Source organism: Crocuta crocuta, unplaced genomic scaffold (genome assembly GCF_008692635.1).
Source record: "Crocuta crocuta isolate KB4526 unplaced genomic scaffold, BGI_CrCroc_1.0 scaffold886, whole genome shotgun sequence".
Classification (NCBI taxonomy): Eukaryota; Metazoa; Chordata; class Mammalia; order Carnivora; family Hyaenidae; genus Crocuta; species Crocuta crocuta.
In genome coordinates, this window is record NW_027530624.1 from 439276 (window position 1) to 460391 (window position 21116).

The 21116-nt window shown below is 57.3% G+C and overlaps 1 protein-coding gene across 1 annotated transcript; it reads left to right on the forward strand.

Annotated features, from left to right (window-relative positions):
* The first annotated feature begins 2629 nt into the window (after window positions 1–2629).
* ATP1A3 (ATPase Na+/K+ transporting subunit alpha 3) lies at window positions 2630–20419 on the forward strand. The gene is made up of 22 exons (XM_077768131.1): window positions 2630–2710; window positions 2837–2896; window positions 3145–3348; window positions 4865–4978; window positions 5096–5230; window positions 5808–5925; window positions 6048–6316; window positions 7592–7790; window positions 7868–7977; window positions 8060–8194; window positions 10516–10708; window positions 11026–11201; window positions 11287–11423; window positions 11718–11868; window positions 11952–12120; window positions 14665–14819; window positions 14896–15019; window positions 15806–15951; window positions 16422–16552; window positions 17147–17248; window positions 17714–17863; window positions 20368–20419. The coding sequence occupies exons 1-22, from the start codon at window positions 2708–2710 to the stop codon at window positions 20417–20419; spliced, it is 3033 nt and encodes a 1010-aa protein (XP_077624257.1). The 5' UTR covers window positions 2630–2707.
* The last annotated feature ends 697 nt before the right edge of the window (window positions 20420–21116 follow it).

The window sequence follows — 21116 nt, forward strand, 5'->3', positions numbered from 1 at the left end:
CAAGAGGGGAGGTGGAGGGAGAGATGCTCAGAGATGAAGGCCCCAGACACCCTGAGAGGGGGAGGGACAGGCTGGCCAAGGTGCAGAAGCTGCGTGAGCTAAAGGGTGTCAGGGGGAGGCGGACAGTGGAAAATGGTGAGGAGGCGCAGAGACTGGCTGCAGCGAGACAGGCGTGTCCCCCACCCTCAGAGATGCTCCCGCCCCGCAGTGCGCCCATCTGGGCCTCCTGCCTTGACTGGGAAAGCCGTGGCTCCCCCTCCAACAGATGGAAGCCCGCCCCCAAGGGAGTCTGGTCATAGCAAGGGCAAGCAGTCGCCTGCCAGGGACTGGGGTGTCCCGGACCCCTCCTCCCTCGGACCCAGGAGTCCAGGGCCCCCAGCCCCTCCTCCCTCAGACCAAGGAGTCCAGACCCCCAGCCCCTCCTCCCTCAGACCCAGGGGTCCAGGCCCCCAAGCCCTCCTCCCTCAGACCCAGGGGTCCAGGGTCCCGGCCTCCAGCCCCTCCTCCCTCAGACCCAGGGGTCCAGGCCCCCAGCCCCTCCTCCCTCAGACCCAGGGGTCCAGGCCCCCAGCCCCTCCTCCCTCAGGCCCAGGGATCCAGGCCCCCAGCCCCCTCCTCCCTCAGGCCCAGGGATCCAGGGCCCCCAGCCCCTCCTCCCTCAGACCCAGGGGTCCAGGCCTCCAGCCCCTCCTTCCTCCGCCTGTTCTCTCCCAACCTTTCCTAAGGTTTCAGGGGTGGGCTGCTGGTTTTCTCCCCCACTTCTGCCAGGCCCCCATCTCTCTCCTCTCCCTCTCATTTCTCTACCTTGACCCCATGACCTTCTATCCCACATCTCTCCATCCATGGGTCCACCCCTGTGTGGAGGTAGGACCCCTCCTGGCCCGGGGAGTGGAGATGTGCCCTCCCTGTCCCCCAGGCTGCTGTGCTTTTGAGTCAGACGCAGTGCTGCTGCAGGGCTGGCCTGGGGCCAAGCCTCCCTCCCACCCCCTGCAACTCTCTCAGGAGGCTCCCCCTGGGCCTCCAGGCTGCAGTAACCCCCGGGCTTAGCCTCTGGGTCTGGGGGCAGCCGCCAGGCAGCTCAGCCCCCGACAAGGTCACGAGGGGATTAGCGCTGAGCTGCCCGAGCCTGGGATCCCGGCTTGGCTCTGGGCCTGCAGGATCTGTCAGCAGCCCTCTCCCAGCACCTGGCCTCGCCCCGCCCCTCCCGCCGGCCTCCAGGGACACTGCCTTCTCCATGAGCCCAAGCTCCCGCCCGGACTGGAGCCTCGCTCCCCCCGCTCCCGCTGCATCCAGTGCAAGCAGGCCTGGGGCTTTTGCGTCCTGCCCTTCCGCACCCCGAATCGTAGCCAGCTCCTGGTCTGTGCTCTAGAGACCTGACCTTGCCCGTCACCTGTGCAGAACTGTCCGTGGCTCCCACCGACCCCCAAGAGGGAGGCCGGGGCCCACGGCTTGTCACTTAAGGCCCTCAGGACTGGCCGTATATCCAGCCAGCCACCATCCCTGTGCATAGCAGGCTGCCTCCTGGACTTTTGTCCCAGGCGTGACCAACACCTGCACCTTTCCTCTCCGTTCCTGCCGGGCCTGGGAGGTCTCCTGAGATTTGCTGGGTCCTTTGAGAGACAGAGACTGAGACATCCATGGGGCTGGGGAGACGGGCCCAGGCAAAGAGCCGGGTAGAGAAGACAGGGAGAATGACATAGCGGGGAGACCCGGAACTGGAAGGGCAGAGATGCCAAGACAGACCGGAGACAGACAGATGGGAAGGTCGCAGAGGGAGATGGTGAGAGATAGACAGGGTGGTTGAAATAGGAGATAGGGAGAGACACACCCAGCATTCCAGAGAAGAAAACAGCTCAAGAGATGAAGACAGAGACCCAAGACCGAGAGAAACAGAGATAAGGACACAGAAGGATTCGGAGACGGGAAATACTGATACTCAGAGACCTTCTGAGATCCCGCAACACATCGACTTGGAGAGAGATGGGAACCCAGAGAGAACCCAGAGAGAGACACAGCCAGACTCGGGGAGAGATGATTCAAGAGACAGACAGAGAGACATTAAGAGCCAGAGATCAGACAGACAAAATTATACAGAGACACATGCCAAGAGACTCAGAGCCAGGGAGACAGATCTGGGAAGGAAACAGACACAGAGAGACAGATGGAAACATGCAGAGGTAGAACACAGAGACACAAAGCAGAACAAGAAGATGAGAGAGTCACAGAGACCTGGAGAGACAGACAGACAGACATAAGAGATGGACACTGAGGGAGCTTGGACAGGCCCGGGGAGAGGGAGAAGGACCCACAGGAATAGGCACAGAAGCAGAGAGAGAAGCACAGACAGACCCAGACGGAGACCCTGGGGGACAGAGACCCAGAGATAACATGGAGTCAGATATGGTGAGGCCCATTCCGAGAGACACGACCCACGGATCTGAGAGACACCTACACGGAGACACAGGGCAGAGATAGGGAGGTGCAGGTGAGCCCTGGGAGACAGACCCGCACAGAAGCAGGTAGGGGTGAGAGCGGGGCACGGAGAGCCGGTGTCCCCCTTGCAACCCCTTCTCGCCCACAGTCTGGTGGCTCTGACAGCTATCGTGTCGCCACCTCGCAGGACAAGAAAGATGACAAGGGCTCGCCCAAGAAGAGCAAGGGCACCAAAGACCGAAGGGACCTGGATGACCTCAAGAAGGAAGTGGCGATGGTAAGCCCCACCCTTTGTGCCTGCACACCCTCCCAGGGAGATCGCCGGGCATGGGCCTGATGCTCTCAGGTGCTGCCCCACCCCAGAGAGGCTCTCACTGCCTCCCCACAAACTCTCGTTCCTCAGACAGAGCACAAGATGTCAGTGGAAGAGGTCTGCCGGAAATACAACACAGACTGTGTGCAGGTGTGGCTGGGCCTCGGGGAGGGGGGCTTCAGGGAGGAGGACGCTGAGCCTGGACCCCTGGGTCTGAGGGAGGAGGGGCTGGGGGCCAGGACCCCTGGGCCTGAGGGAGGAGGGGCTGGGGGCCAGGATCCCTGGGTCTGAGGGAGGAAGGGTTGGGGGCCGGGCCTCCTGGGTGCCTGGGGTCCTTGCGCAGGTGGGGGTGCCCAGGTTGCTCAGGGAGGGTTCCATATGAATCCTGTGTCCCCCAGGGTCTGACCCACAGCAAAGCCCAGGAGATCCTGGCCCGGGACGGGCCTAACGCGCTCACACCGCCGCCCACCACCCCAGAATGGGTCAAGTTCTGCCGTCAGCTCTTTGGGGGCTTCTCAATCCTGCTGTGGATTGGAGCCATCCTCTGCTTCCTGGCCTACGGCATCCAGGCCGGCACAGAGGATGATCCCTCCGGGGACAACGTGAGTGCCCTCCACTACCCTGCGTAATACATTTAGGAGCACACCTCCTGCCCTGCCTCTCTCGCCCCTCCAGACTTCTCAAAGCCCACTCCCCAACTTTTTTCTCATCCGACTTTCATCATCACTCAGTGAGGGGACCAGAGAAGGTATGAGGGAAACCGAGGCTCACTCAGAAAAGCCAAGTAACTTGTCTAAGGTCACACAGCAGGATGTGTGATTCGAGGTGCTATCCCAAGGCTTTGTGATCTCAGGGGCCTTTGGGGACAGGCACCACCAGGTGGCCATGGCCTGAAAGATACCCCAAAAAGTGAGTTCACTGGTGTAGAGAGCCAGGCATACCCCCCTGCTGATCTGTCAAGACCCATCACCCAACACAGGGGACACACAGGGGACACAGTCTCAACAGACACTGCGCCCATGAACACAGAGCCACATACCAGCTACATAGAGATCCTTGCACACGCACATGCACACACATGCGTGCACAGTATGCCTGCAAACACACGTAAAGACGACACAGTCATGCTTGGACAGACATTCAAACACGGCTGCCTAGTTCAGACACACAGGCACAGATACAGACACAGGAACTCAGACACACACAGAGTTGCAGGCATAGCCTGGTGACAGACAGAATGATGTGAGAATCAAGCACGGGACAGATAGGATTCTCAGCAATTAAAAGCTGGGGCTCCTGGCTGGCTCAGACAATGGAGCACGCGACTCTTGATCGCGGGGTCCTGAGTTTGAGCCCCACGCTGGGTGTAGCGATTTAAAAAATAATAATAATAAAATAAATCAATAAACAAACACTTTTTTAAATTTTTTATTTATTTCTAGGAGAGAGAGAGAGACAGCGTGAGCAAGGGAGGGTCAGAGAGAGAGGGAGATACAGATTCTGAAATAGGCTCCAGGCTCTGAGCTGGCAGTCAGCACAGAGCCCGACACGGGGCTCGAACCCACAAACCGCGAGATCATGACCTAAGCGAAAGTTGGACGCTTAACTGACTAAGCCACCCAGGCGCCCCTAAACAAACATTTTTAAAAAAGAACTTAAAACCTACAGGCAGATAGACCCAGAGTCTCAGACCTAGGCAGACTGAAAGAGACAGAGAGACAGAGATCGACGTACAAAGACTCAGACACAAATGGTGCCATGAATTTAAAGCCAGGCATGCAGACAGATAGTCAGACGCACTGACCTAAACACAGGTCCGTGGGTGGATAATAGACATTCAGATTCACTGACATAGGCAGAAAGATAGACAGACGCACAAAACAGAGAGACGGACGCACAAAACAGACAGATGGACTGACTATAGACTCAAACACACCCATGTGCGGAAAGAGGGACTCAAACATGAGCAGGCCGACAGACACGTGGGCCACCCAGCCCGAGGCCAGACACACAAATACAGGTCCTCTCCCCGGCCCCGCATTGACTCAGCGTTCCCTTCCTGGATTCCACGGATCTCACAGTGAGTGGCTCTGAGGCGTGACCCCGTTCTCTCCACAGCTCTACCTGGGTATTGTGCTGGCAGCCGTGGTCATTATCACCGGCTGCTTCTCCTACTACCAGGAAGCCAAGAGCTCCAAGATCATGGAGTCCTTCAAGAACATGGTTCCACAGGTGAGTGGAGCCCGGGAGGGCGCCAGCTGGGAGTAGAACCGTGGGGGTGAGGTGTGGGGGTGAGGTGTGCCATACAACCCCAGGCAGAGAGCCGACGCTTCTCCATTCTGCCCCCAGCAAGCCCTGGTGATCCGGGAGGGTGAGAAGATGCAGGTGAACGCTGAGGAGGTGGTGGTCGGGGACCTGGTGGAGATCAAGGGTGGAGACCGAGTCCCAGCCGACCTGCGAATCATCTCAGCCCATGGTTGCAAGGTGGGCCTGTCCTTCCGGGAGCGGCTCAAGTGCCCAGGATCCCAACCCCTCCTCCCTCAGACCCAGGAATCCTGCCCCCCAGGCTCCTCCTCCTTCAGACTTAAGAGTCCAGGTCCCCGGCCCCCTCCTCCGTCAGACTCAAGCCCCTAGCCCACTCCTCCCTCAGACCCAGGAGTCCAGGCCCCCAGCCCCCTCTTCCTTCAGACTTAAGAGTCTAGGCCCCCAGCACCTCTTCCCTCAGACTTGGGGGTCCAGACCCCCAGCTCCTCCTCCCTCAGACCCAGGAGTCTTGACCCCCAAACCCCTCCTCCCTCAGACTCAGGGGTCAAGCCCACAGCCCCTCCTCTCCAGGCCCCTGGTCCCCACCCCCGGACCCATCAATATCTTAGACCTTGACAATAAGCCTCCGCTTCCCACCTTTGAGAGCCCCGCTGCTAGCGCCCCAGACACCACTCGCCCACCAGGTGTGCAGGCTTCTAGCTGTGACCTCCAGGGATACAGGCTCCCGCCCCAGTGTCCTCCAGACAAGTGCTCCCTGGCCCCAGGGCTGAGCCCTTTTTCCTTCCCCCACCCTCAGGTGGACAACTCCTCCCTGACCGGCGAATCAGAACCCCAGACCCGCTCCCCCGACTGCACACACGACAACCCCTTGGAGACTCGGAACATCACCTTCTTTTCCACCAACTGCGTGGAAGGTGGGGCGGGCTGTGCGGGGGGCACCCAGCTTGGGGCGGGGCTGGTCCAGAGGGAGGTGCGTCTGGGACTCGAGGTTCCTCTGAACTTCACCGAGACCCCACCTCCACCTCTGACCCCACAGGCACGGCTCGAGGTGTGGTGGTGGCCACGGGCGACCGCACTGTCATGGGCCGCATTGCCACCCTGGCTTCGGGGCTGGAGGTGGGCAAGACGCCCATCGCCATTGAGATAGAGCACTTCATCCAGCTCATCACCGGCGTGGCTGTGTTCCTGGGCGTCTCCTTCTTCATCCTGTCCCTCATTCTCGGATACACCTGGCTTGAGGCTGTCATCTTCCTCATCGGCATCATCGTGGCCAATGTCCCTGAGGGCCTGCTGGCCACTGTCACTGTAAGGCCCGGACTCCCACGTCTGAGGGAAGAGGGGGCGGGGGCCTAACGGCAACTTTCCAGTGAGGACAGGTCACGCACCGAGGGCCCAGCCTCCTAGATCTTGCACGATGGGGCCCGGGGACCCCGGGTTAACAAAGCCAACAGACAGGAGTCCTGAGATGCATTGCAAGGCATAAGGGCTAGCAGTCCTGGCCTTTTCTTCTTTCTTCTTTTTTCTTTTTTTTATAGTTTATTTTTGAGACAGAGAGAGACAGCATGAGTGGGGGAGGGGCAGAGCGAGAGGGAGACACAGAATCCCACGCAGGCTCCAGGCTCTGAGCTGTCAGCACAGAGCCCGATGTTGGGCACGAACCGTGAGATCGTGATCTGAGCTGAAGTCGGACGCTTCACCGACTGAGCCACCCAGGCGCCCCAGTTCTTTTACTTAATATATCTTGTAGCATTTTCCATATTAGCGTATTCAAAGCTAGGGTAGGTCAGAGGCTTTTTATAGCCATGGCATATACATACATGGGGACGCACAGACAGATGTACCGGCTGCTGAGTCTGGATGCACCTGTCTGAGCTGTACCCAGATTGAGTTCCCCAGAAACCCCCTCAAGACCTTGTTCAGCTTCTTCCCCCCGACCCCCTACCCCAGCCCAAAGGTAACCCCTACCTCAGCTTCTAGCAGCATAGTTTTTATATTTCATATCGATGGAATAATTTAGTGTTTGTTTATTTTTGAGAGAGAGACACACACACAGAGAGTGTGAGCAGGGGAGGGGCAGAGAGAGAGGGAGACACAGAATCTAAAGCAGACTCTAGGCTCTGAGCCATCAGCACCAACGAGGGGCTCAGACTCACAAACTGTGAGATCATGACCTGAGCTGAAGTCGGACACTTAACCGACTGAGCCCCCTGGCGACCCTGGGGACAAACCGTCTTTTTTTTTTTTTTTTTTAATGTTTTTTATTTATTTCTAGGAGAGAGAGAGACAGCGTGAACAGGGGAGGGTCAGAGAGAGAGGGAGTCACAGACTGAAACAGGCTCCAGGCTCCGAGCTGGCAGTCAGCACAGAGCCCGACGCGGGGCTCGAACCCACAAACCGCGAGATCATGACCTAAGCGAAAGTCGGACGCTTAACCGACTAAGCCACCCAGGCGCCCCCAAACCGTCTTTTACAATCCACGATTGTCCCTAGGCCGGGCGTGTGGGTTATTGGTGTTCATGTTGTGGTCCAGCCCTGCCGCCCACCTCTACCTGTAACTTGCCTGCCCTTGTTCGCCCCCAGGTGTGTCTGACGCTGACCGCCAAGCGCATGGCTCGGAAGAACTGCCTTGTGAAAAACCTGGAGGCCGTAGAGACCCTGGGCTCCACATCCACCATTTGCTCGGACAAGACAGGGACCCTCACCCAGAACCGCATGACGGTCGCCCACATGTGGTTTGACAACCAGATCCACGAGGCTGACACCACCGAGGACCAGTCAGGTGAGAGTGGGGCCCAGGCAGGGACCAAGGGGGTCCGGCGCTAAGATGCTGTGACATGTGACACGTGCCTCCTTCAGGGACCTCCTTCGACAAGAGCTCGCACACCTGGGTGGCCCTCTCCCACATTGCCGGACTCTGCAACCGTGCCGTCTTCAAGGGAGGTCAGGACAACATCCCTGTGCTCAAGGTGGGTCCAGCGCCCTGCCTCGCCTTGGCCCTGCGGTGCCCACGGCCCGCTGCTCCGCCCTGACGGTCCCCTTTTCCCCCAGAGGGACGTGGCCGGCGACGCCTCGGAGTCTGCCCTGCTCAAGTGCATCGAGTTGTCCTCCGGCTCCGTGAAGCTGATGCGTGAACGGAACAAGAAGGTGGCCGAGATTCCCTTCAATTCCACCAACAAATACCAGGTACTCTGGGCTGCCTGGGAGAGCCGGCCTGGGTTAGCCTATAGGTGGTCACCTCGCCCCACTGCCCCCTTGCTTTGGGCAAGCTACTAACCTCCCAGGGCCTTGGTTTTGGCATCTGTAAAATGGGAATGATAGTATCTACCTGGTTAGGTAAGGAACAGGCAGGCCCAAGAGTGTGAGCAAGGCCTCTGCCAGTGTGGGAGGGAGAGGAATGGAGATCTCCCTGCCGCAGAGAGTACCAGCCGGGGAGCTCTCATTCATTCAACAAATGTATTTTTTTGAGCAGCCCCTGCATGTCAGGCACATGCTTAAGGTGCCAGAGTACCTATGGCAGTGAGTGAAACAGTGGAGTCTCTCCTCACAAGGAACTTACACGCTAGTGCTGGGAGACAGACAATGACAAAGGCATGAGGAAATATAGACTATGCCAGCTGCAGGTGTCTGGGGGAAGAGTGTGCTGGGCAGCGTGCCTAGCATGTGCAAAGGCCCTGAGGCAGGAGTGTATGGATGCATCTGAACAACAGTAGAGCAGTGAGCCAGGGCAGTGTGGTGGAGGTAAGGGCAGTGGGTGCCTGGACAGGTCCCATTGGGCTTGTGGGCCGTGGAGAGGACTCAGGTGTGACTCTAAGAGGGACAGGAGCCATGAGGGTTCTGAGCAGAGGAGAGAGAGGAGGGTTCTGAGTATGAGGACCTGACTCAAGTTTTTTAAAAGAATTTCATTGAGGGGTACCTGGGTGGCTCAGTCGGTTAAGCGTCCGACTTTGGCTCAGGTCAGGATCTCATGGTCCGTGAGTTCGAGCCCTTCCTTGGGCTCTGAGCTGACAGCTCGGAGCCTGGAGCCTGCTGTGGATTCTGCGTCCCTCTCTCGCTCTGCCCCTTCCTAGCTCATGCTCTGTCTCTCTCTCTCTCTCTCAAGAATAAATAAACATTAAAAAAAATTTTTTAGGAGTTTCATTAAGATATAACTCATATACCATAGGCCACCCACGTAAAATGTGTACTTCAGTATTTTGGTACGTATATATCTACGTATTCACAGATACGTAGAATCAGCTTCACGACTGTGGAACATTTTATTGCCTCAAAAGGAGGCCCCATCACTCCTTAGCTTTTGCCCCCCGTCTTCCCCCATCTCCCTGATCCCTAAGCAATCACTAATCTGCTTTCTGTCTCTTATGTATTGACCTGCTCTGGACATTTCATATGAACGGAATCACACGATGCGTGGCCTTTTGTGCCTGGCGTCTTTCACTTAGTGTAGTGCCCTGTGGGTTCATTCGTGTTGAGGTGGGTGTCCACACTGCAGACCTCAGGATAAGGTTGCATTGTCTGGCTAGTGCCCATTTTGTTCATCCGTTCCTCTGCTGATGGACATTTGAGTTGTTTGCCCCCTTGAGTTACTGTGTCTGACACTGTTGGGAACATTCACACACACGTTTCTGTGTCAACATACCTTGCCTGTCTCTTGGGTGTGTTAGGGGACTGTCAGACTGTGTGCCGAAGTGGCTGCACCATTTTTCACTGACTCACATTTTTAATTGTTTTTCTTTAAAAAATTTTTAGTGTTTATTTTTGAGAAACAGAGAGAGTGTGTGTGAGCAGGGGAGGGGCTGAGAGAGAGGGAGACACAGAATCCCAAGCAGGCTCCAGGCTCCGAGCTAGCTGTCAGCACAGAGCCCAAGGCGGGGCTCGAACTCACAAACCGTGAGATCACGACCATAGCCGAAGTCAGATGATTGACTGAGCCACCCAGGTGCCCTGATTCACATTTTTTGAAGGGCCCTCCTGGCTGCCATGGGGAGGAAATATGAAGGGCTGGGGAGGGCAGACACACAGACTCAGTGTGGAGGCTGCTGTGATATTCACTATGAGAGATGGGGGTGGCTGGAAAGGGAGGGCGGGGGGAGGTGAGGAGGGTCAGAATCTGGGCGTATCTGAGAGGTGAGCTGAGCAGATCGGGTAATAGGTCAGATGTGGGATGAGAGGGAGCTGGGTAAGGCAGGGAGAGAGACACACATCCTAAGGATGGCCGAGATTTCTGTGCGAGAGATCTATGGGCAGAAACATCTGTGAGACGAAAAGACAGAAATGGGCAGGGGGAGCTGAGATCTCTGTGGGAGACTCCGAGAACCAGAGGGAGATCTCTCGGGTAGAGAGATTTGGGTAGTGTATTCTGGGGGAGCCCCAGCTGTGGTCTGTCCTGGCTCCCGTGGCTCTGAGCTGGAGGGAGGTTGGGGGTGGGGAGGGCAGCCCTCTCCCCCAGCTGGGGGCAGGCAGCTTCATGCCCGCCCTCCACCCTCCCTCCTCTGCCTCGTCCACAGCTCTCCATCCATGAGACCGAGGACCCCAACGACAACCGATACCTGCTGGTGATGAAGGGCGCCCCCGAGCGCATCCTGGACCGCTGCTCCACCATCCTGCTGCAGGGCAAGGAGCAGCCACTGGACGAGGAGATGAAGGAAGCCTTCCAGAACGCCTACCTCGAGCTCGGCGGCCTGGGCGAACGTGTGCTTGGTGCGCTCCATGGGTGGGGCTGAGCGGGGGCAGGGGCTGGGCCCAGCTCCGGGGGGCCTTTGAGGGTGTGGAGGGGTGCAATGCCACCCAGAGCCTGGCTCAGAATAGCACCTCCCAGAATGTACCATGAATGAATGAATGAGCGAGTAAGTGAATGAATGAGAGGGGAAGGCATGTTCAGGAAATGAACGTTGACAGACTATCCCGGTGGCTGGGACTGTCCTGACTGTGGAGACCCTGACGCCCGGGATCTGTGGGCGTGAAGCACGGGGATCCGAGGCTGGAGCCCTCACGCCCACAACCCCACCTGCCATCAGGTTTCTGCCATTACTACCTGCCTGAGGAGCAGTTCCCCAAGGGCTTTGCCTTTGACTGTGACGATGTGAACTTTACCACGGACAACCTCTGCTTCGTCGGCCTCATGTCCATGATTGACCCACCCCGGGCAGCCGTACCCGACGCAGTGGGCAAGTGCCGCAGCGCTGGCATCAAGGTGTGGCCTGGGGCAGCTGGGGAGGCGGGGCCAGGGCCCCCGGGGTCAGCAGGGAGTCTGGACCATCTCCAAACCATGCCCGCAGGTCATCATGGTCACGGGTGATCACCCCATCACGGCAAAGGCCATTGCCAAGGGCGTGGGCATCATCTCCGAGGGCAACGAGACTGTGGAGGACATCGCTGCCCGGCTCAACATTCCCGTCAGCCAGGTCAACCCCCGGTGAGCCTGCCCTGCCCCCACCTGGCCTCCCGCTGGGACTGCCTGTCCCTCCTTCCTTCTGGGTCTTCCCTGTTGACTCAGCTCCCGGGTCCTGCTCCCCCTCCACGTGGCGCAGGGCCAAGTCCCAGCTTTACGGCTCACAGGCTGTGTGACCCTGGGCAAGGCAGTTACACTCCCCGAGCCTCGGTTTCAGAACCTGGTCCTTTGCCTTGTCCTGCATGGCGTGGGTTCGGTCGGACTGGCTATCTGCCCGCTAATCCCCATGAGTCCTGAGCAGCTGTGTGCCCTCCCCAGGGATGCCAAGGCCTGTGTGATCCATGGCACCGACCTCAAGGACTTCACCTCTGAGCAAATCGACGAGATCCTACAGAACCACACGGAGATCGTCTTCGCCCGCACGTCCCCCCAGCAGAAGCTCATCATCGTGGAAGGCTGTCAGAGACAGGTGGGCTCGGGCTGGCGTCCCCCTCGTGAGGAGGGGGCCGGGGCCAGGCCCCCGGGCGTCATCCTCACCCTCTGTCCCTCCAGGGAGCGATCGTGGCCGTGACTGGCGATGGTGTGAACGACTCCCCCGCCCTGAAGAAAGCCGACATCGGGGTGGCCATGGGCATTGCCGGCTCTGACGTGTCCAAGCAGGCAGCGGACATGATTTTGCTGGACGACAACTTTGCCTCCATCGTCACGGGTGTGGAGGAGGGTGAGTTGGCCGGGGTGGTCCTGGAGACCAGCTTTCCTGCATGAGGCCGGAGAAGTGCAAGAGGCACGGGCCAGGGCTGCAGCCGAATGACACTGGGGAGACACCAGAATCCTCCTGAGCCCCCGGTGGATCCTGAGCTTGTCCCTTCCTGTCTTCCTCCCCCTTGGGGTTGGGGGCTCCCTGGGGGCGGGGCTGCGCTGATGCATGCCTGGGTCCCAGCATCACCCAGTGCAGGCCCAGGCTGGTGGGTGATGCAGATGTGGAAGCATGTTAAAAATACCTTAAATGCAAGGACAGGGAAGCAGAGGGTCCTTCAGGAGCCCTGCGGAGCCCCCCACCTGGCTGGGGTTAGGGAGCAAGGGAGCTTCCCAGGGTGGACAGGGATCGCTGTACGGAGTCCCAAGGGCCAAATTGGAATGTTCACGTAGAGTAGTGGCAGGGAAGGGAGCTCTGGGCCGAGGAACAGAATGCGTACAGGCAGGGCAGGCTAAGGGAGCGCATGTGGCGCCGGACCTGGTGTCCAGGGTGGGGGACACCGAGCCCAGGCTGCGGAGCCGACGGGCGCAGCCTCCTGATGTGGCCACAGATGGGGCTTGTTCACAGTTAATTTTATTCTGATCATTGAAGTCATTCCTGATAATTAGAGGAAATGTAGACCAGCATTAAGCAGAAAATTAGAATCACCCGTAACCTCACCATCCAGAAATAGTCACTGTTCACACCGTGCTGCATTTTCTCGCAGTTTCTCTCTCCCGTTTGGAACGTTCCAGCATGAAAAATAACACACGATAACAGGGAATCTAAACTGTAAAGCTGAGCCTAAGGCGACAGACGCCCTTATCCCTTGTCTCCTCTGTCCCAGAAGACGCTATGGTTACCCCTTTCTTATTCAAGTCATCTGCCTGTACACAATGCGCACACTTGTGGATACACTGTTCATACTTTCCAGACATTTCCTGGGCTCCTTCCTACGTGCATCTTGTCTGGTGCTGGAGAGACAGAGCAGACGTGATTGGTCCCTCCCCCCCAAGGAGCTGGGAGAGGCAGCTTTAAACAACTTAACACACAAATTGTAACATAACAAATGTAGTTGTGAGTTGGGACAAGCCTTAAGGAGCAACCCAGTGGGATGCTATGGTAGACGATATCAAGGGTCCTGCCTAATGTGGGGGGGGGGGCAGGGGCAAGGAAGGCCTCTCTGAGGTGGAAAAAACCCGCAAAGTTTAACTTCCGGTAGGGGAAATTCCAGATATACCACAGAGAAGAGCTAAGAGCCTGCTCACCATATCCACAACAGCTCACGGCCAATCTTGTTTGGTCTCAACACACACACTGGATTATGTTGAAGCGTATTTATATTTTTTTGGAGAGAGACAGAGCACAAGTGGGGGAGGGGCAGAGAGAGGGGGAGACGCAGAATCCAAAGCAGGCTCCAGGCTCTGAGCTGTCAGTGCAGAGCCTGACATGGGGCTCAATCTCACGAATCGTGACATCATAACCTGAGCCAAAGTCAGACACTCAACTGACTGAGCCACTCAGGTGCCCTGTGTTGAAGCACATTTAAATCACCATTCCCTCCCTTGAGACTTTAGGATGAGACCCCAGTCGTTTGTGGAGAGCAGAGGGTGCATGGCAGGAATAGGGAATAGCGGGTCTTACTTTCACATATGAGCAATCAAACCATCCATGCCGCTGTGCAGCCTGCATTTCTGTTCCACGCGAATGCCATTTCTTGTTATTCATGTTTCTTGGCGCATTAGGGAAGATGGAATGAAGTGCTGGCTGGGTTAATCTTTAGTTTCTTTTTACCTACACACACTGGGTTTACTGAGTTTGTATTGAGATAGGACACGCATACACTAAGCTGGGCAGCTTGATGAATTTTTACACACGTACATACCCATGCAACCACCAGACCCCCAGTTGAGATAAAGAACACTTCCAGCCCCATTAGGGTTTCACTGCATCCCCTCCAGCCCTTATCTCCCTTCCTAGAAATAATCACCACCCCAACTTTTAGCACTAATCCGTGATTAGTTTTGAACCCCATCTAAAGGGAGTTGTGAGATATGAACGATTTTGTGTTATGTTTCACTCAACATAACATCTGTGAAATTCATCCTCGGAGTTGGGTGTGTCAGTGGCTTGTCCCTTTTTCCTGCTAAGTAGTATTTTGTTGTGTGGATGGACTGTAGTTAATTTATTCTGTCCCTGATGGGCATTGGGGTCAGTTCAGGGCTTTGGCTATGGTGATAATGCTATGGTGAACCTTCCTGAACTTTTTGGTAGACATAAATACCTATTTAAACCTATAAGTAGGATTACCAGGTCACTAGAGTTGGGGGATGGTTTACTTTAATACAAACTGCCAAACAGTTTTCCAAAGTGGCTGTATTTCAAGAATGTTTGAACAGGGCGTCATGGCTGGATATCTACATGGGAAGGTGGGCAGGTGGGAGGGCAGATTGGAAAAGGACTCAGAGACCGGGCAGGGCAGGGGAGGAGGGCTGGGGTGCCCGGGATCTGAGCCTGCCCCTGCCTCAGGCCGCCTGATTTTTGACAACCTGAAGAAGTCCATCGCCTACACCCTGACCAGCAACATTCCTGAGATCACGCCCTTCCTGCTGTTCATCATGGCCAACATCCCACTGCCTCTGGGGACCATCACCATCCTCTGCATTGACCTGGGCACTGACATGGTGAGCGCCAGCCACTCTCTGGGCCCCGGGAGGGGAGGGTCCCCCACTCCCAGCTCACATGGCCCTGTCTGCCCAGGTCCCTGCCATCTCCTTGGCATACGAGGCTGCAGAGAGTGACATCATGAAGAGACAGCCCAGGAACCCACGCACGGACAAGCTGGTCAATGAGAGGCTCATCAGCATGGCCTATGGGCAGATTGGTGAGGACTTGGGAACCACACCTCATTTATGGCTGGATGTCCAGGGCCTAGAGCGGTGCCTGGTCCAGAGTGAGCACTCTGAAATCCTGTGTCGGATGAATGGGGGGAGAACGTAGGACTCGGTGCTGGAGGTTTGGAAGGAGTGACTTGCAGATGGGTGGTGGTCACCAAAGCGGGGCCAGTACAGGTGGAGGACAGGCCTGGGGTGCATCCAGGGAGCACATGGGACACGGAGTAGCAGATCAGGGTTGGCCCCAGGCTGGCCACCGCAGACCCCACTGTCCCACCCGCCTCCATGGGGGGAAGGACAAGATCAGCCTGTGAGCGCTCCGAGGGCAGGAGTGAGCACCAACCTCTCCCACCTCCTCAACCCACTCCCGGAGGTGACGTGTACAGGGCCTTTGGAGGTGCTGAGCTCCGCATTGCTAGGAGTGTTCCAGAAAGTAGAGGCTTCACCGTGGTGGTCGGAGGCCTGGGGAGATCACTCCTGCATCGGGGAGCTTGTTAGGCTGAATCCCAGGGATTCCCTGATGATCGGGCGGCCTGGGTCAGGTGGGACAAAGCCTCCAGGTGAGTCCCTTCCCTGAGGCTCCAGTCCCAGGCGCCCACCACCAGGTGGCGCCCTTGGATCGCCATCCGGGAGCCCAGCCTCCGCCGATGCTCAGGCGGTGAGTTCTGAGGCAGCCTCACCCACCTCCCAGTGGGAGCCTCAGGGGGCCTCCGAGGTGCCCTGGACTGGCTACTGGCCCCGACCTGAGCTTCTGCTCATCTCCTCCCCACCCCCAGGAATGATCCAGGCTCTCGGTGGCTTCTTTTCCTACTTTGTGATCCTGGCAGAAAATGGCTTCTTGCCCAGCAACCTGGTGGGCATCCGGCTGAACTGGGATGACCGCACCGTCAATGATCTGGAGGACAGTTATGGGCAGCAGTGGGTGAGTGGGTGGGCCCCACAGCATGGGGGGGGTGGCGCCCCTGCCCATGACTGGAGCCCGGGGCCGGCCGGCCCAGCCATGCAGGGCTGCTCCCTAGGACGGCCCTTCTGCCCCCAGGGGTGCCATACTCTTGGCTCAGCCCACCGAGGTCCTCGCGCCCTCTGGCCATGCTCTGTCCCACCAGGCAGGACGCCTCTGCCGCCTTCTTCCTCGTCCCTGTGTGTCCCTTCAAAGCCCGGCTGGTGTCCATTGTCTCGAAGGCCCCCCAGGGTCTTGGGTTCCTGGTGGACAACTGAGGCCACCATTAACTTCTCTCCTTCCCCGTACAGCCCCCGCGGGGCCGTGAGTCAGAGTGGGGAGGCCCCGTCTGGACAGAGTCACCGCTTGCCCCGGGGCCCGTGCAGGGGGCGCGGATAAGGGGCATGTGGGCCCCGGGTGCGGCTGGGCGCTGACTGTCACCGCTCCCGCAGACATATGAGCAGAGGAAGGTGGTGGAGTTCACGTGCCACACGGCCTTCTTCGTGAGCATCGTGGTGGTGCAGTGGGCCGACCTGATCATCTGCAAGACCCGGAGGAACTCAGTCTTCCAGCAGGGCATGAAGTGAGGCTGGCGGCTCAAGGCTGTCTTCTCCGTGCCCTCCGTGTGTCTGTCTGCCCCTCGCCTCGTGTGCCATGTTTTGCATGATTCTCTCTCAAGTGGTCCATGTATCTCGGATTCTCTCAGTCTGTCTCTACGTGCGTGTCGGGGGGCGGGAGTGTCACTGGCTGTCCCTCTCCACGCCTGTCTGTGTGTCTGTTGCTCTCTCTGTCTCTCTGCCTTGATCTTTCTTTTTTAATGTTTATTTTTGAGAGAGAGAGAGAGAGAGACAGACCTCAAGGCAGGGGAGGGGCAGAGAGAAGGAGACACAGAATCCGAAGCTGGCTCCAGGCTCTGAGGTGTCAGTATGGAGCCCGACGCGGGGCTCGAACTCACGAACCGTGAGATCATGACCTGAGCCAAAGTCGGCCGCTTAACCAACTGAGCCACCCAGGCGCCCCATCTCTGCCTTGATCTTTCCGTGTTGCCATCTCTCTGCCTCTGTCTCTTCTCGTCTCTGTCTGTGTGACTCCGGGTCTGTCTGTCTCCGTGTGCCTGTCTCTGTGGGGTTGGGGGCTGGGTCAGGTGCTCCGGGTCCAGCCCTGCCTGTCCCTCCAGGAACAAGATCCTCATCTTCGGGTTGTTTGAGGAGACGGCCCTCGCTGCCTTCCTGTCCTACTGCCCTGGCATGGATGTGGCCCTCCGCATGTACCCTCTCAAGTGAGTGCCCCTCCCCACCCACACCCCTGCTCCAGGATCCTCTGAGGAGCCTTCCCTGCAGCGCAGCCTCACAAGCCCCGCTGGGGGTCTCAAGCCCCACCTCTCTGGGTGGCTCTCTGGGCCCCACCTCTGTGTCCCCCATCACAGTCCCTGTTCTTTTTTTTTTTTTTTAAGATTTTATTATCTTTAAATAATCTCTGCACCCATCGTGGGGCTCAAACTCACAACCCCAAGATCGAGAGTCACACGCTCCACCGACGGAGCCAGCCAGGTGCCCCGCAGTCCCTGTTCTGATGCCACTGAGCCTTCCCCCGTGGACATCCTCACGGGGGGGAGGGGCACCCTGCAGGCCCTGGCCAGGCACCCCTTCCCTGTGGGCGCATAGGGCAAGGGAGGACCCCCCCAGGGTAGCCCTCCTGTTCTCCAGACCCTGCAACTGCGTCCCCTGTGCCTCCCTCTCTGCAGGCCCAGCTGGTGGTTCTGTGCCTTCCCCTACAGTTTCCTCATCTTCGTCTACGATGAGATCCGCAAACTCATTCTGCGCAGGAACCCCGGGGGTGAGGGGGCCCAGTGGCTGGAGGGGGGAGGCCGGGGGGCGGGGCAGGTGGAGGGGAGGTGGGANCATCTCTGGTTCTGGACAATTATCAAATATATCAGTGGGGAGAGAGAAGCGTGTGTTGTGCTTGCTTTCTGGCCCCGGGGTGTGGGCGGGCGCTGGCACCTGCTGCCGGGTGATTCGCGGAGCTCCAGGAATTTTGCCTGGCACGGGCTTGGGAGCCACGGAATCTCAGAGTCCTCGAGTCACGGGGTTTTAGACCCAACCAAGCTTAGAGTGAAGAGCAGCTTGAAATAGCCAGGCAGTGGGATTATGGGATCAGGACAGGGGAGAGGAAGGGGGTCTCGGAAGCCTCTCCTATTGGAGTAGGGTGGGGGAAGGGGGGGCGGTGCAGGTGACAAGGACCACGACGATGATGGCGATTCGTTGGGTGCCCGCTCTGTACTCTGCCCTCTCCTAAGCACCCTGGGTGCATCTGCTCATTCAGTCCTCACAAGGCGTGAGGCACAGAGAGGGAAAGTGACTTGCTCAAGGTCACACAGCTGAGAGGCGACAGATCTGGGATCTGAGCCTAAGATGTCCAACCTCTAAGCGCTGTGCTACCCTCTCGCTCTTTTTACTGAGGTACACTTTCTGTGAAGTGCTGGAATCTTAACTCTTACGGGCACAGCTCAATGATTTTAAAAATTACATTGCAGGGCGCCTGGGTGGCGCAGTCGATTGAGCATCCAACTCTTGATTTTGACTCAGGTTATGATTCCAGGGTCATGGGATTGGGCCCCATGTGGGGCTCTGCGCCAAGCGTGGAGTCTGCTTAAGATTCTCTACCCGGGGCGCCTGGGTGGCTTAGTCGGTTAAGCGTCCGACTTTCGCTTGGGTCATGATCTCGCGGTTCGTGGGTTCGAGCCCCGCATCGGGCTCTGTGCTGACTGCCAGCTCAGAGCCTGGAGCCTGTTTCAGTCTGTGACTCCCTCTCTCTCTGACCCTCCCCTGCTCATGCTGTCTCTCTCTCTCTCCTAGAAATAAATAAAACATTAAAAAAAAAAATTTTTTTTAAAAATAAAAAAAAAAATTTAAAAAAAAAGATTCTCTACCCACACCCCCCGCCGGCCCTCTCTCCCACTCTCTCTCCCTTTCTAAAATAAAATTTTAAAATAATTGCACTGCATAACCACCACGCAGATGGTATGGAACATTTCCATCCATCTAGAAAGTTCCTGCCCCTTTCCCGTCAGCAGCCCCCCCCCCACACACCTGTTCTTGGACTTTGTATTAATGAAATCTTACAAGCATGTTGTCTAATGTGTTTGCCTTCTTGTTCTGAACACATTGTAACAGTGTCTTCTGGCTTAGGAGTGGGGGTGCTGATCATGGAACAGCTATATTTAGCTTTTTTTTTTTAATGTTTATTTTTGAGAGAGACAGAGAGCGAATGGGAGAGGGGCAGAGAGAGAGGGAGACACAGAATCCCGGGCAGGCACCGTGATGTTACTACAAAGCCCGATCTGGGACTCGAACCTAAGAACTGCGAGATCATGACCTGAGTTGAAAGCAAGAGTGGAACACCCAACACAGCCCAGAGATGTGAGTCAGAGGAGGGCCTGGGGCCAGATCAGGGACTAACTGCCTCCCAGCACAGGTGTCTGGGTGACCCAGATGCTGAGAGCCCACGTGAGTGTGTGCACATGCCCACTGCACCAGCTACACTTTCCTACGTTAGTGCCTAATGGTCCATAAAAGCGAAAATCGTCTTTGGATTTCTTTAGTTAGCCAAATGGGTACTAACGTGGGTGTTTTGTAAAAGTGAAGTGGCGTATTGTGGACTTTTGGAAATACGCCTCACTTTACGCCATTGGCTTATGAAAGGTTTTATGGGAACACTCTATTTTGGATAGTAGGGGAAACCTGTACTCCCATAGACAGCTGTGCAGTCTGAGGCCCAGAGAGGGCAGGGACATCCTTGAAGTCACACAGCAGGGATATAACCCAAGTTTCTGATCATCTGTGCTAAGGTCCTCCTTAGCCAGCTCCACTCCCTCCAGGAATCCAAGAGGCAGAAAGGAGGCTTCAGACTGGAGGGAGCACAGGGCGAGGCCCATCTCCCACAGTCTTTTCAGGGGCCCCTTTATCTCCCGCCATCCCCCTAATTCAGGGCCCACCCACCATGGCCTCCTCTCTCCACTATCTCCCCCCATCCCCCTGCCTCAGAGACCCTCCCATCTCTGACACTACCTCTGCCTTAGGGCCACCTCCCCCACATCGCCCCGGTGCCAAGGCCCTGTCTCCTGGTTCAAAGTCCCCCACACCCCTCTGAGGGCCACCCCCCACACTGTCCTTCCCTCTGGACACCACTGCCCACAGCCCACGCTGTTTGACACCTCCTCTAGAGAAACCCAACAGCTCTCAGTCAAAGCCAAATTTCCCAAGGTTGGCCATGGGAGGAGGCCACCGACTGTGTTCAAGATTCATCTCCCTCTCGAGGGCCCCCATGGCTTTGAACTCAGGTGCCGCTTCCCCCATTAACGCCCTGGGCTAACTGTGCCCTCACAGTCCTCCTTTGTAGCCGGACCCAAATGGGACACCTGAACAAGATTCGGCTGCAGGCCCGGAGCTGAAAAAGTGGGGAGGAACAGTGACCGGCCCATCTGACCTTCAAAGTGTGGCTCATTCAGCTTCAGCTCGGGACCTCCCCCACCCGGCCTGTTGCTCTACTGGCCCCTTTGGCAGGAGCCGTCTCCCCACCCCAGCAGGCCTCAAAAAGCCAGAAGGGACAGTGGGTCTTAGCAGACAGCGGGGTTAACTAACAGTCGCCTGCAGATTCTAGCTGGATATTCTTCCTCAGTCCCACCCAGCCCTGGAACTCCAGTCGGCGCAAGGGAGCCCAGACTTCCCGGTCCTTCCAACACCATTTCCTGAGGCTGTTCTGGTGTGCCCCTTTAGAACTCTGGCCATTTACCTCGCTCAGGGGCAGGGGCAAAGGCTGAGAGAATGAACCATAGCGAAAAGCGAGGGCCATGTCTCAGACACTGCCCCCCCCCCCCCCCCCCCCCCCCCCCNACGTGACTGTTACATTTAGGAAGGCAAGGGGCGCCTGGCTGGCTCAGTTGGCAAAACATGAGACTCTTGATCTCGGGGTTGAGTTCAAGCCTCAATGGTGGGTATCCAGGTTACTTTGGGGGGTCCTGGGTGGCTCAGTTGGTTAAGTGTCTGACTTCGGCTCAGGTCATGATCTCACAGTCTGTGAGTTCGAGCCCTGCGTTGCGCTCAGAGCCTGGAGCCTGTTTTGGATTCTGTGTCTCCCTCTCTCTCTGC

Excerpts from the sequence above, each read along its gene's own strand:
- ATP1A3 (XM_077768131.1), top strand. Across the intron at positions 8,195-10,515 it reads ATTCCACCAACAAATACCAG|CTCTCCATCCATGAGACCGA; the intron begins GTACTCTGGGCT and ends CCTCGTCCACAG. Across the intron at positions 15,952-16,421 it reads ACAGTTATGGGCAGCAGTGG|ACATATGAGCAGAGGAAGGT; the intron begins GTGAGTGGGTGG and ends CCGCTCCCGCAG.